The sequence below is a fragment of the Mastigoproctus giganteus genome, chromosome 2 (assembly GCF_048544385.1).
Source record: "Mastigoproctus giganteus isolate SK-2022 chromosome 2, ASM4854438v1, whole genome shotgun sequence".
NCBI classification, from domain to species: Eukaryota; Metazoa; Arthropoda; class Arachnida; order Uropygi; family Thelyphonidae; genus Mastigoproctus; species Mastigoproctus giganteus.
In genome coordinates this window covers 181,127,470-181,142,496 of record NC_143576.1, presented here as the reverse complement: position 1 = coordinate 181,142,496, position 15,027 = coordinate 181,127,470, and the positions used below count along the sequence as shown (strand labels likewise).

Genomic DNA, 15,027 nt, shown 5'->3' with positions numbered 1-15,027 from the left:
CTTTATTTGACATTTCGTCTACTATTATGGACAAGTATAGAGAGGCAGTTCCTATTATGTGTTCAGGTGTAGTCCCCCTGATGAATTACCTGATCATGTATCAATATACTTCAGCTGACATCAGACTTTACATTTTTTCGATCCCTCTTTTCGACTTATAACTAAATTTGTCCACCCATGTCCGATGACAACTCCGCCAAGTGTTATTTATATTTTACTTTATATTGTTTAATGATTTGATATTAATAATTTTACTTTACATTTCATTCACCTCCAAATTGACTTTGCAATTCAGCCCATAATTTTCTTAATTCATCATAACTTTTAGGATATTAACGTCCTTTTGCTTTTTTCAAATCTACAATACTTCTTTTTTATACTTTTTTATATATATATATATAAAATATTGTAGGTAGAAGATGTTAACGCGCTTTATGTAAAAATTAAAACTGATGAATATCCGGTATACCCTGGGAGTGATATATGTTGTGAAATAAAGGGGGGGTGAAATGAACAGGAAATAAAACGATAAGATTTGCACCGATTGAAACAATACCAAATAAATTTTGAAAAATTTTAAGATTTTGAAAAACTCGAAAGATTTTGAAAAAACTTGAAAGATTTTGAACGAACGATCAAGGTGGACAAAAGACTGATTTTGGACTGATTTTGATTTGACTGGACAAAAGACAACTCAGTCTTTTGTCTAGTTTGGCTTGTAATGGTAAGTCCTTGTGTTACGGTATATACTGTTTTTCCTTACTTTTGGCTTTACTTTTTTCATTGTCTTAGTGTTTCAGTTACTTCTGTAAGGTCATCCCTGATCTATATGCAACGCCTCTATTTGCATACGAACGTTAAATCGAATTTCGTGTAATTATATTGAAAATTTAAAATTTATAATTAAATTTGTAAATTACCAAGTGTCTTTTCGCACGTGTACCTATGCATACAGAGCATGTTGGAAACAGAAGTAAGAGCATTGCTGTCTTTTTCATTATTTTGGTGGATGACCTCTGAAGAAGACACAAAAATTATGAAAGACACTGCAATGTTATTTCTTTCCACCTTGATCGTTCGTTCAAAATCTTTCAAGTTTTTCAAAATCTTAAAATTTTTCAAAATTTATTTGTTATTGTTTCAATCGGTGCAAATCTTATCGTTTTATTTTCCTGTTCATTTCACCCCCCTTTATTTCACAACATATATCGCTCCCAGGGTATACCGGATATTCATCAGTTTTAATTTTTACATAAAGCTTGTTAACATGTTCCCTACAATATTTTATATATACATGTACACATTATGGCTGTAGGGAATGTTTTTCTATAGCAGGGTCGCTGATCCATAAGTTATGTTATTGTAATTCAGACTTATCTAATTTTAAACTTAATTTTCCTCCCACATCATACAGCTTCTCTATATCATTATTCTTGACTATATATATGTATGTATATATACTGTGTATGAGTAGGAAATGCAAAAAAAAGAAAACCAGGAATTACACCTGAATGAGTAAGGCTGCAAAAACAGGATACAAAAATATAATGATAAAATTAAAAGTAATTAATTGAAAATACAGAAAGGTGGAGAAGTAATTAACACAAGGTGCTCAGCCTAATAGAGGCAATCTAAGAAAAAGAAGAGAATGAGCAATTAAAAGAAAAAGAATATAAAGAACCTAAAAGAAAAATTAAAAAAATTATATAGAATTAAAGGGTGAATTAACAAGGCAATAATATGTACATGAGCTGAAAGGGAAAGCAGAAATTAATAAATGTTAAATAATAGTGAGCATCAAAATGAGGGTGGCAGGATCGTAAATAGGTGAAAAAAAAATTTGATGGAAACTGCAAAAAATTTATACATTGATCAGGGGATTACACCTGATCATGTAACAAAACGCTGCGTTTCTAACAAACTTTTGTTGATGGAGGAAAGATTAAAATATAAAAAAAAAGAGGGGGAGATAAAACCTCCAAAAACCTAAGTAAGGTATCCCCAATACAGTGCATGTAATTCAAATTAAGACATATTAAAATAAAAGCGCCTTATTTTCATGTACTTGGTTTAAAAGTAAAACATGCAATGTAAATTCTGAATTGTCTAAAGAACGAAAAGTTTTTGAAAAATGTTTTGAAAAGCCGAAAAGGGGATTTTATGTATATTAATCCAACAAATGCAACAGTCAGCGGTATAGAAATGGGAAATAATGTAGGGTAAGGGAAGATAATAAAAATAAAGGAGGCGAAAATAGCCAGAATGAGAAAAGTAAGAATGTCCGATTCGCCCTCGTATTGCACTAACAGTTCAAGTGATGGAAGTTTGTTTGTTGTTTGGAGCATTAGCAAATAAGGCCATATTGCTCCCTGAATATGCGTTGGTCATTTCTGACCTTTCCGTAGCCTCCGTATTTGGGGATGGCGGGTTCGAACCCTGGTCTAATCAAGAAGCGTGTACTACGCACTGCTGCTCCTTCCAACCTGGCTACGGAAGCACCTGAGTGATGGGAGAAAGAATAGAAAGTAGAAAGATGAAAAGAAAAGGAAAGGAGTTTAAAGGATACAAGGCAAGCCAGGTGTGTAAATACTTAACTTCTTAGAGAGGGCCTTGGCTGGGAGAGTGTTCGTAGAAGTAGAAACTAATACCACTAGCCTGTGTTATATTTTAGAATGCCGAAAGTTCTTTTCCCAAGAAAGTTCTTTTCTAGACAAGTAAATATTTCCCCAGTTTAGGAAATCAAAACGGAAGGAATGAAAATGCTGATATGTTGTTCATCATATTGAGAATACAAAATGCAATGTTTGTATTTTCAGCCAAAAAACCCTTCTATTTGTCGTTTATTTTAACTTCTTAAGAAAGACTCACTTGGACTCCTAAATGCGAACACACGAAAACTTGTCACAGATGAAGAGATAAATCTAAAGCCAACCGGGCTAGCCGGGTGGGTAAAGTGCCTGCCTGGAAACCTAAAGGTCGCCAATTCGATTCCCACCTCGGGTTTGGATCAAAATACTGCAAAAACCTTGGGAGGTGATTATGGCCCCAGAAGCTTATGCGCCAACAACTACAAAAAAAAAAAAAAGAAAAAAAAAAGATAAATCTAAACTTTCTTTTGAGACTTGATAACTGCAAATCAAAATGAAACTGTGTTTAAGAGTAGTCTTCAAATGAAGACCTATTCGGGAGTTGTAAAGAAATAAGTGGAAGAAAGTTATACCTTCACAAAAGTCCATTTAACAGTAAAATGCTTTAGAGAGGCCCGCATACCACTTGAAATTTTTTATTCTCTCAGAGCATTAGAAATAGAGGATAGAAGGGTTTACTGTAGTCAAACTATCCAAGTTGACAGAGTGCTGGTACACTGTAATGAAAAAAAAAACACAGTTAGTTTATGGTGTTCAATGAACTCAAAGATTTTACATGATGCCATTAATACAGCAATGGATCCATTATAAAAGAGTTTCCGAAATTGTGATTCGATGACCACTTATGGTTATGAAAGTGGTCCGCGATAATCGAAAATGAAATATGATATTTTTGCGGTAGGCAACAGTCTCATTCACAGCGATGGGAGTACAGGTATGGCTATAACAACCTAACGTGTACAACATTTGCTAAATGTGAGTACATACCATTGTATATAAAAATTAGTTATTTATATATTTACACGTATAGTTTTCATGATTATGTTTTGGTCTATGGCCTCTACATCCGATATAAAAGTGGTGGGTGTCTGAAAAAGGTTAAAAAATGTTGCCTAACGTCATAAGGAGACGAGAGGCCAGTTTAAATAGAAAAGTATTACACCTCAAAGCTGCCACATTGACTTAGCCATATTCAAAACTTTTTTTTTTTTTTAGCGCAAACGCTTCTGTGGCCATAATACACCTCTTCGAAAGTTTTTGCATTTTACTCTGATCCAAGCCCAAAGCGGGATTCGAACCCGCGAACTTTGGGTTTCTATAGGCAGGTATTTTACCCACCTAGCTAGCCCGGTCGGCCTTAAAAGCACTGAATATTTATGAAATGAATGCAGATTTCATGCAATCAGAACTGGTCCAAGGTTTAAAAACATTCATTATGTAATATCGTATCGGTAAACGACGAATTATAATTTCCAAACGCGTATATGACGTGCATAGAGATGCTTTCGTATTCAGAATGTGTGCTGTTTCTTTGACACATCGGAAGCAATCTGATCTGATGAGTCTGTTCTGAATATTCAGTATAAATTTCACAAAAGGGTGTGTCATTTTGATATGAAAGATTTACATAAAGTTATGCTTGATTTGAGTTGTGTTACATAAAATGATGCTTTATATATTGTGTCGGTTCCTGCATGTTCCTAGAATGAACCGCAGTATAGGAAAGTAAGTTCTGTAGTTTGTCTATAGCTCAGAAGTCTCGATTTTCGGAAAGCCTATTAGCTTAGAGAGAAAGGCTAACACGTATGTTGCAGTTCCCTTCTTTTAAAAAAAAAAAATGTTTTTTCCTTTTCAAATAGATTTTTATCCTTAAAATTATTATTATGTTTAATAATTAAACTGATGCTTTCGCCTATTTGAAAAATTACTGGGTTGCTTAATACTAAATTTTCACTAAAGTTAAGTCGAAATTGAGTTTTTTAGACAGATTTATCGTTGCGAGTTGCTCTGGTATTGTATTGTTAGTGTATATTGCTCTGATATATTGTTTGTGTTAGTATAGTGTATTCTTGTCTAAGGGCACCAGGGGTTTACCCCATCTCGGCGTTGCTTTCATTGTATTCACTGGGAAGGGCAGAGATTTAAAAGTGTATGGATTTTGTGGGTTTAATGTTGTGTATCGTTGTTTATCTGGCCATTTAGCCGCTAGACCCCTGGGGTGTCCATATTATGCCTCCTGGAGACAGATCTGGTACCAAGTAATTTTATGTTTTCACTCTGGCAGGTTCTGCCACCTAATTTCCTGAGATTTCAGTGGCTAGGGCCTAAAAAAAAATAATAATTTAATGGTATTAGGAAGTAGTCGCTGAAACGTTAGGCCGAGAGGAATTTTTGTATGCATTTGGAATTTTGAAATTTTTTTAAAATTTTGATATTGTGTGGGGCGTTCGCTGGTTTTTAGGCAGAGTAGGCGAGGAGACTGAAGACACGGGGGGGGGGGGGGGAGTCAGAAGTATGGAGTCAATAAGTGAGGCGACCCTAGGTAAAAATTTTAAATTCAAATTTAGACTGTGTGGGTGTTACACTCTGAAATTGAACAGAGTACGGGAGAGAAAATGAAGGCTGGGGAGAGGAAATAGGAAATAAGGGATCGATAGAGGAGGTGACCCCTGTGTTCAGTGGGGCAGGCCCATGTTCCACCAGGAGGAAAAGGAGGGCGAGGAGGGGAAGAGAGAGTGAAACCATCTCCTTCCCTCCCCAGGGAAGTAGAAGGAATGTACCGTGGAACGGTACAGGACCTGCTGTGGCGTTGGCAGCAGAACTGCAATGAGGTCAAGTGTAGTAGAGTCAGTCCATGGTCAAGTCTAGTAGAGGTAGAGTCAAGTCCATGGTAGGTCTTCTATTTAAGTTCTAGTTCTTCTAAAGACACATTAACTTCTAGAGTTGTGGGTCATTCCTGGGACAAGTCCCGTCGTTGCAATTCAGTTTGTTGAAGTTGTGCTTGCAACTGGTCATCAGGTTTTCGGTTATAATCTTTTTCTGTTTGAAGGAGGAGAAGTCCTGGTTGGTGATATGCTTTGTCTTTGGCCATAGTCGGGTGGCATTTTCTCTTTTACTCAGTGCATGGCAATTTGCGCTCTTCTTCTCGCGAAGAGGTCTTGGGGGAATAGTGATAGTGCTTTGTAATATTCTTCCGTTTCAAGGAGGAGAAATTCTTGATCTCTTGGAAGATATCTCATTTTTGTAATCAGAATACATCTTAAGTCTTTGTAGATGGGACACTCAAACAGAAGATGGTTCCAGTCTTCTATCTCTTCACAAGTACAGTGTGGGTTTTCTGTGAGTCTGAACCAGCGAGCTTCAGACTCACAGAAAACCATTGAAGGGGCCATGCCCTGTTATTAATTACGTTGTATGAAGTCCAGGGAAGAACCATGATGGTGATTTCAGGTATACTCTGTTTGTCTGTGGAAAAAAACTTGCTGGTGATCTCTCCTTTGGCGGTATAGGTCCACCAGTTTTGCCACTCCTGCAGCAGGTGGTTCAACAGGCGTACTTTTTCTGCCATCCTATTACCATATTTCCCTCCTGTGTAAACTCTAGTGACCGATTGCATTTTTTTTGTGTCCAAGACAGAGCATTTTTTAATATGGATGACAACATGTGAAGGTTTACGGCCAACATTGGAATCTAAAAAATCTCTGTTTCTCAGAAATAAACTTTGGAAACCGTTCCAAATAGTTTTTTTTTTTTTCTTTGTGCATCAGCTTCTGTGGCCATAATGCATCTCCCAAGGTTTTTTGCAGTACTTTGATCCAAGCCTGAAGCGGGATTCGGACCCGCGACCTTTGGGTTGCTAGGGAGGCACTTTACCCACCCGGCTAGCTTGGTCGGCAGAAGTAGTGTTAAGCAAAATATTATGAATACGTACATAAATATGAATAAATGAATCAGTTAAAAATATTGATACATATTTTTAAATTTCTATTTTTGTTTTATTGGAAAAAAACCAGATGGTGATATGGTGTAGATGGAAGTAGGCGTATTAATACATTATGCCATTTTTTTGCGAGGAGACTTAGCATCTTTCTCAGTCGTGTCAACTTAAGTTAAAACAGAGTATGATATTTAGAAGAAGAAGAAGAACTCTTTATTGTATACATAACGCACATGCCGTACATAATACCCTTCACGGCTACAAGCCAAGCATTTCTGGCTGGGATCCAAGTCTGTCAGTCCACAAGAAGAAATCTTCCTTTTACACAGGTTAAGGGAAGTTTCACATAATAACAGATAGTGGGGGAACTATCGTACTGCCAGGTTCGCCGTGATGAAGGAGGCCTAAGAGACCGTGGGAGGGCCCGGGCTACTATTGTAAGGTTTTTAACTAGTACGGGCAGGGAATGTTCGACAATCTCGTGCGGGAAGGCACAATTTTTCGTTTGGCTACGGATAATAGAGAGCCTTACAAAGAATGTGTTCTGTACCTTCATCACTACTTCGAATTACTGAAGATTTTGGTGGCAAAAGTACTGGCAGTTCTTTACCGTGTGGCACTGGCCTATTTGCTGATGGGATATTAGGTTATTTGAACAGTCCTTGCCGTTTTGGAAATACCTTTTATTTTTGTCATGCATTTCAAATAGCAGTCGTTGAAATGATTCTTGGGTTTGCGCCACACCATAGGGACAGCAAAAAGTGCTCTCAGCTTTCCTTATAACCTCAACATTATGTTCGTTGTACAAGTAATCCAACAGGTATATGGAGCCGATTATTTTCTTGGTCACTGAACTTGCAGCCGAAGTACAATGGATATGCAACTTTTGTGACATTGTATATTTTCTTCCTCTGAGTTTTTATGGTTAAGTATCTACAAACATAGCAGACGTTGTCTGAGTGATTGAAGCAAGTTCTGTGCTTTGTCTTCTCCATTTTAACAATTCATTAATCATTAACCTAAAAACAGTAAAAGCAACTGGGAAATGTGAACAGAAGGGGAATTCTTGTAGCCTAGTTTATCATACACTATAAATGGAACAGTTGAATGGTGTAATAAAATTAATAAAAATACTGACTTGTGTGGAAAAGTTCATCAAAGTGAAAAAAAATACTATATATTGCAATAACAGTAATGTTGTACTTGCTTAACTTTTAGCCCAATAAACAAAACCAACCAAAAATTAATAAGTTTAAAAATTGTATTTCAAACAGCAATGATATATTTGTACAAAATCCAGTTTTCTGTCTATATCTTAACACTGAGACGTGATAGGAAATGTTATGATTTATTTTAAATTCTCTATTTTCTATATAATAACAATATCAATACAGTACAATTTATTTATCAAGAGAATATGTTTACAATAAATTTAGTAAATTAATAAGAGGAGTATACCTCAATATAGTACGTGGAACACTTCCGTATGATACCCTCCAGAAATTAAAACGGAAAAAACGAAAAAATCGACAACTTACCGATACATTAAAGTAAAATATAAATAATTAATTATTTATATTATACTTTAATTATTTATATTTTACTTTAATGTATCGGTAAGTTGTCGATTTTTTCGTTTTTTCCGTTTTAATTTCTGGAGGGTATCATACGGAAGTGTTCCACGTACTATATTGAGGTATACTCCTCTTATTAATTTACTAATATTATTATCAACGTAGAACATATTGAGTATTACAGCTCTGATTCTTACTATCTAGTTTACAATAAATGAACTTGTTAAAAAAAGTGAATTTCTTGACAACAAGTTGAAATTCTTCATTTACAACAGTTTTTTATACAAATTCTTTTACTACCAGAAAAAAATAATGATGTCGCTACTCATAATACATTCTACGCTGTAAACAGAGATAGTAATTTATCTGTATCGCAATTTTAATGCACTGTATCATTGAGTATCAAGAATTTTCTTATTAGAAATTTTAATTTGGAGATGGGATAACTTCTCCTGAATCAACACTAGCCAGCAAGTTATTTATTATATTCATTGTGTGCCTATCTCCAAATCTGTTTAGTACCCTAGGGTGAGGCAAAGTAATTGCTTTTGGGTTACTTAAATTATATAAGAAATTCCTTTGCAGATTCAACTCTTCAAAAATAGTGTTAAGATTTTTCAAGAATAAATTTAACTTCAGTTTTTCAACTGGATACAGTATTTTGTATTTTAACAAAAATTGCCTTCTCTTATTCAGGTCATTCCAAGAGTTTGTCCACATTAAATGTTTCAAACTCCTGTTAATTAAGCTGTTTATTACCCTTATTTCAGTTATATTTGCTCATTTACTAAATAATTGAGTTGGGAGTCCACTAATGCATAATATAAGGTAACTTTTGTTCTAAGATTTAACTTATTCTTAATGTAGTAAACAAAGTACACAAAAAATCTCATTTTTTTTGTACAGATTTGTTATATGCATTGCCCAACTTAGACTGTACTCAATCCATAACCCAAGGTAACAATGATTTGAAACTTCTTCCACAGTTAGACATTTGCAATTCTGGAAATTCTGTTCATGTAGGCATTCATGTTTATGTAATTTAACAGAGGAATGAATGTCCAAGATTTGATGAGGAGATTTAATTACCAAAAGTTTTGTCTTTTCAAAGCTGAGTGCTAATTCTGCTACAAATCTTTTGCCATTTTTGCCAGGTTCTTTCCAAGTGTATATAAGATTATATCATCTGCATAAATCTTTATAAAGGAATTCTTTATTACTTCGAATATATCATTTATAAAGATGTTGAACATGATTAGCCTGCATGAGTGCCCTGAGGTACTCCTTTCTTTACATTATAAGATTTTCCCTTTGCATTTTCTATTTCAACTTTTATTTTTCTTTTGGTTAAATAACTTGCTAAGAGTTGATTGATTCTTCTTCTAATACCATATTTCTCTAATTTCTGTTTCAAGATTGGGATATCAATTAAGTCATATGCTTTGGTCAAATCTATAAATAAGATCATTATGAAGTTGTTGTTGTTTAAATGTAAGTTTAAAGAGTCTATTAAGTCTCTAATAATGTCTGTGTGCTCGTACCCTTCTGATTTGAAAATAGAGAGTTGTTTAACAGCCCATATTGATGTAAGTATTTGCTTATATAGGAAAATATACACTTTTCTATTATCTTATTAATAACTGAATGTATTGTTATTGGTCTGTAATTGCAAAGGTCATCAGGTGGTCTCTTTTTATAGGTAGGAATTATCTTAAATGAAAGTAAATTTATAGGATAGCTTCCCGACCCTAATATTCGTGCTATAAGCTCCAACAAAAGAACGAACAGAGAACTGCTCTTTGTTTCTTTTTACTTCGGTTACTTTAATACTGTCCAGTCCATAATATTTATTGTTCTTTAACTGTTCTATTATCTTAAGAATCTCAGTATATTTTGGAGTTAAGACTACACAAGTATTTACTCCATGAGGAAGATTATCTTGTTTAGTAAAGGAAGCTTGGCAATAATGTAAATTATATCTGTTGAGATCTGATACAGCCTTGGCAAACCTATTTGCAGCCTCATATTGTTTGTTTGTACCATCTATCTGTTCCAATAATGTTTTAATTTGGTTTTCCCTTGTTTTTTTCTTCCTAGTAGTTAGGTTATTTATAACGTTCCATTTTTCCTTTTGTGTTATCTGCTTATCCATAAAAAGTTGATGGTAATAAAAGTGTTTTTTTTGTTTTCGTATCATACCTGTCAATTTATTTCTGAGTATTTTATAATTGTGATTGTGTTCAATCTTTGATGGACAATTTCTATACTGCCTGAAATATTTAATCCTTTGTACTATTAATTCTCCTATTTTTCTTGTCATCCAAGGTTTCTTAAGCTTGATCCTGCTACTCCTAGAATTTCTGTTGCAAGCTGAGAGATTTATTTTTCTCTCCGTATTAATCCTCGAATTGTTTATCATTTGTATTATTTTATTTGAAAAGACATTTACATTAGTTGAGTAAGATACTTGCTCTTGTCTTAACATGTTTTCTGTGTTGTGTTTCAGCTTGCCTGTTGATAAATATTTGTTCTTCCCAACACATGTTAATTTTTTATGTTCAAGTGGGTTTTGTTTTGAGTACATATCTGTTATTAGTATGCATGTTTTATGATCTGAAAGTTGATTTAGTAGTAATTGTAGGAATTTGCATACTTCAACTTTATATTTGTTATAAGATGATCTAAGCAGGGGCTTACTGTTATGTCTCCCTCCATCCTTTGTTGCCTTATTGTTCCAAATAAGGTATGTTCAAATCCATAATTGTCCATACGCATGTTCAAATCGAATAACAATAATAATAATAATAATAATAATAATTTAGGACACGACTCCCGCTACAGGTAACCAGAGGAATTTTACAATTAACTGGACACATTACGTTCAGTATATTAAAACTACGTGAGTACACAGCAAATACATAAAATATATAGACAGTGTAATATACACAGCTAATATTGGATTAAATAGATTTTATGGTTATTATAATAGATTGATTATACAAGCTTATATTGCATTATATAGATTTTTTACAGTTATTATATACTGTACAAGCTGCAACACATTGAGGCTGTCCCGAAACTTTCACTGGGAGTTATTCTGAAGACAATTTATTTCAAGAATACTGAATGCACATGACTATGGATTTGCACTTTTCTCTTATGTAGGCAGAATCTCTGGACCACACATCAAAATCAATGTTTTCGGAGTTCAGCGCGCCGATGATGCTGTTTGGAAAGTGCAATTTGAAGGTCGAGAGCTTCTGCAGGTTAGAACAGAGCACTCGACGGTTTCTGAGAGCTCTACCAGGGATTTTGCAGCCTAGAATTTCCCAGATATTAACGAAGTCGAGAGCAGCGGAGCACAGATTAAGCACCATTGTGAGTTTCCTAGCATATGCCAGGTGCTGGGCTGGGGTGCATCTGAGATTTATGCAGAGCTGTGATTTTGATGTTGTATAGGGTAGGTGAGCCCAATTGTTGGCCCACTTTAGGCCCCTGAATTCCAAACCTCAGAGCGTCTTTAGACTGGACGTAGGAGCAACAGACCAAACTTCAATACCATAACTGATGACAGAGCTAAAATAGTAGAGGAGAAATTTTCTGACCTATTCCTTGTTGTGCGCTCTACAGAGTTCAGGTTGCATACCGCAGAAAACCCGTAATGCTCTTGAACGCAGTTGCTGGATTTGTTCCTTATATGTTAGGTTTCTTCCATTACCACTCCTAAAAATTATACGGAATCAGTGGCGACCCGAACATGCCCAATTCCCCTAAGGATTATTCTCTCAGATTATTTATCATTAAGCTCAACTAGCCATTTTACCATTAGCATCATCGCATTATTTATAACACGTGCTGCCAGAACAGCTAAAGCCACGAAGTACTATAACCATAGTGACCCCAGTACAAAATAAAAATCGGATTTTCACATAAAAATCAATACAACTACCGTCGGCAGAGACCGATTAACTATGGAACCCACAGGTACTCTGGAAACAGGATATATTAAAACTTTATGTGCTTAAGCTACAGTGCTTATTCTGAAGAATAGTCTTTGCTAATGTATGAACTATTTTTAAAAAAATGATTTAATCATATGTTACCGTAATTATCATTTTTTTTCCAGAATTAAGGCAGCCTGTTTATTAGTCCATTAGACTTTCATTTCTCTAAAGAAGCAACCATATTGAGAGAAAGATTCCTGACATCTGAAGCGAAGATGTTGAAGTTACTTTCATTTTCAGTCCTCTTCAGTTTGGTATTTTGTGATGTCTACGAGGCTGATTTATTGTCGGATTGCGCTAGATGTTGTGAGTAATATATAAAATTACATAAATTTAACAAACAGTTTTACTTTCAAATATCATTTTGGAGTAATCTTAATATAAATAATGGAAAAAATTTATATATATCCTACAGAAATCATACGTCAAAGTAAAATGAGATTACCATAAAATCCAAGAATCCAGATATAAGAAATGTGATCAAGTTGTCAGTAATGCAGAGGGTCGTCGCTGTTCGTCAATCAATTGTTCGTCGTTTCATTAATTTTTCATAATTTATCATAGCACGTGTACATCACGATCTCCGATAGCTCACATTTGGCCACTTTAATTTTAAATCAGTTGAGTTTTTGGCATTTATTGAGAATTGCTCAAAATTTCTTATAAATTTCATTGGAACATTAATGTTGCTTTCAATTATTTAAATATTTTCAAAAATAATTTAAAAATCCTGCCCTTTATTCAGTTATATTAATACCCTTCTTACTATTATTAACTTTTCGGATCACGATAAAAATTCGTACAAAGATTCCTGCTTCATGTACATGAAAAAGGAGTCTTTTGGAAGCGTGTGACTTCGTGTAGATTTATCGAAGATGTAATTCCTGTTACAAGAACTTGACAAAGAGAAAGAAAAGCAAATTAAACAACTGAAAATCAGTTATTTCTTTACAAATAAAACCGCAATATCTGAGTCCCTACGTAAACAACTGGTTGCTTTTTTGTTAAATTATAGCTTAAGTTACATGAAGTGTATATTGAGAGAAAACAGTTGCGACTGGAGATCACGAAATCCATTGCCAAGGGAGTAAGTCATAGAATCTGGAGAGGATTGAGTCGACCGGCCATGTCGGGGACTGCATCCTTTCGAAAGCCACAAAGCCAAAAGATTAATCGGTAAATTGGACTAATAAAGCTGGTCAGCAGTGAATCAATAAAAAATGGTCTCCACTGTTAAATATACGTATGACTATAACAGATTGAAACCAATAAGGATAAATCTGTTAACAAAAGAAAAAATTACATATATGAGAAAAAAAAGTCCTAAAAGTACTCCTTCAATTGTACAATAGATAAGCGGTTCAAGCCTTGCAAAAGAATACTCACAAGGCCAACAACCCAATGAGTGACACGGAGAATATAATTCAACGTACAAGGCAATCAGCAAGATAATGATTTAGAATATACACTCTCCTACCATTAATGTCAGGACACCTGCCTTTAGACAAAAAAGAACTTTTATTTTGCCTTTTAATATTTTGTACTGAAACCTTTTGCTTTTATGACGGCCTTTAATCTTCGTAGCATACTCTCAACCAGCTTTTTATAGTGTTAGGTGATATGTTTCTCCACTCGGCCTTTAACGCAGCCACAACCTCGCCTTGTTCTTTGGGCGACCTCTATCCGCACGTACTCGACGATCCAATACATCCCAAAGTTGCTAGATAAGGATCAGACAGAGGCGGACTGGGTAAAAAATTCTTACAAGGGAAAACTTGTAGCGTCCTCATACTAGAGTTTATGGCCAAAATCACACTGGCCTCCATTGGGTCCGGTCCCCGGTGTTTCCCAGAGGCAAGTCAGCCTCTGCGTTCAGAGCAATACTTTGGGCTGGCCAATCCAACCTTTTCACACTCATGTCTCAAACCACTCTGTTAGGACCTGAGCAGTATGGCACGGCCCGTTGTCTTGCCCATACAGGTATGGATCTTCTCCAAAGTATTGCCATAATGTTGGAAATACATAATTGTCCAGGTGCGCTCATTAACCGTTTTGTTGATAACCACAAATGGGCCCAAGCCAAACTATGAAAGCGAAACCAGTAAAGCTTATAGCCAGTCCGCCTCTGGGTTCAGATCAGCACTCTGGGTTGGCCAATCTAACATTTCCATACCCATGTCCTCAAACTCCACTCTGTTACGACCTGAGCAATATGGCATGGGGCGTTGTCTTGCTGATACAGGTATGGACCTTCTCCGAAGTATTGCCATAATTTTGCAAGTGCATAATTATCCAGGCTGTCCTGGTAATGCACAGCATTAATGGTTTTGTCGATAACGACAAATGAGCCCAAGCTAAACCATGAAAGGAGACCCAAACCATGACACTGCAAAGTGAATTGTAGGGAGGATACCATCAGGAAGGAACTGTTGTCCTCCATACACAAGAACGGCCATCAGATTGGTAGAGTGCGAACCTGTACTCATCTGTCCATAGCACTGTTTTCCACTGCTCTACAGTCCAGGATTCGCACTTCTTACGCTCTGTTAATCGGCGTCCAGCATTTGTTGAGGTGATCAATTCTGCTGAACTGTTGGGGTAATTCTGTTGAACGTGTCATCTTGCTTGCACACTTATGCAATTGTCTGTGCGAAGACGAGTGTTACATATTTATAGTAGGTTTTGTGACGTGTTGCATGCACAGGACCTGTTTCCCCATCCGTGGAGGGGTTGGTATCGGACATTAATGGTAGGGCATTGTACATGCCCAACTAGATAACTGCTGTGTAGGGGCAAAGATTTTTAAGGTTTATAATAATATTCTTGTATATAAAAGACTGTTGTAAAAATTGGAGCCTTTTGGA

General features: G+C 35.5%; 1 protein-coding gene across 1 annotated transcript in view; it reads left to right on the top strand.

Moving 5' to 3' along the window:
* Positions 1-4,347: 4,347 nt before the first annotated feature.
* LOC150089804 (uncharacterized) overlaps positions 4,348-15,027 on the top strand; it is a 30,508-nt gene continuing 19,828 nt past the window's right edge. Inside the window, exons 1-2 of the mRNA XM_090368825.1 lie at positions 4,348-4,451; positions 12,286-12,469. Coding sequence (XP_090224951.1) covers positions 12,379-12,469 — 91 coding nt within the window. The 5' untranslated portion in view covers positions 4,348-4,451; positions 12,286-12,378. The remainder of the gene's footprint in view (positions 4,452-12,285; positions 12,470-15,027) is intronic.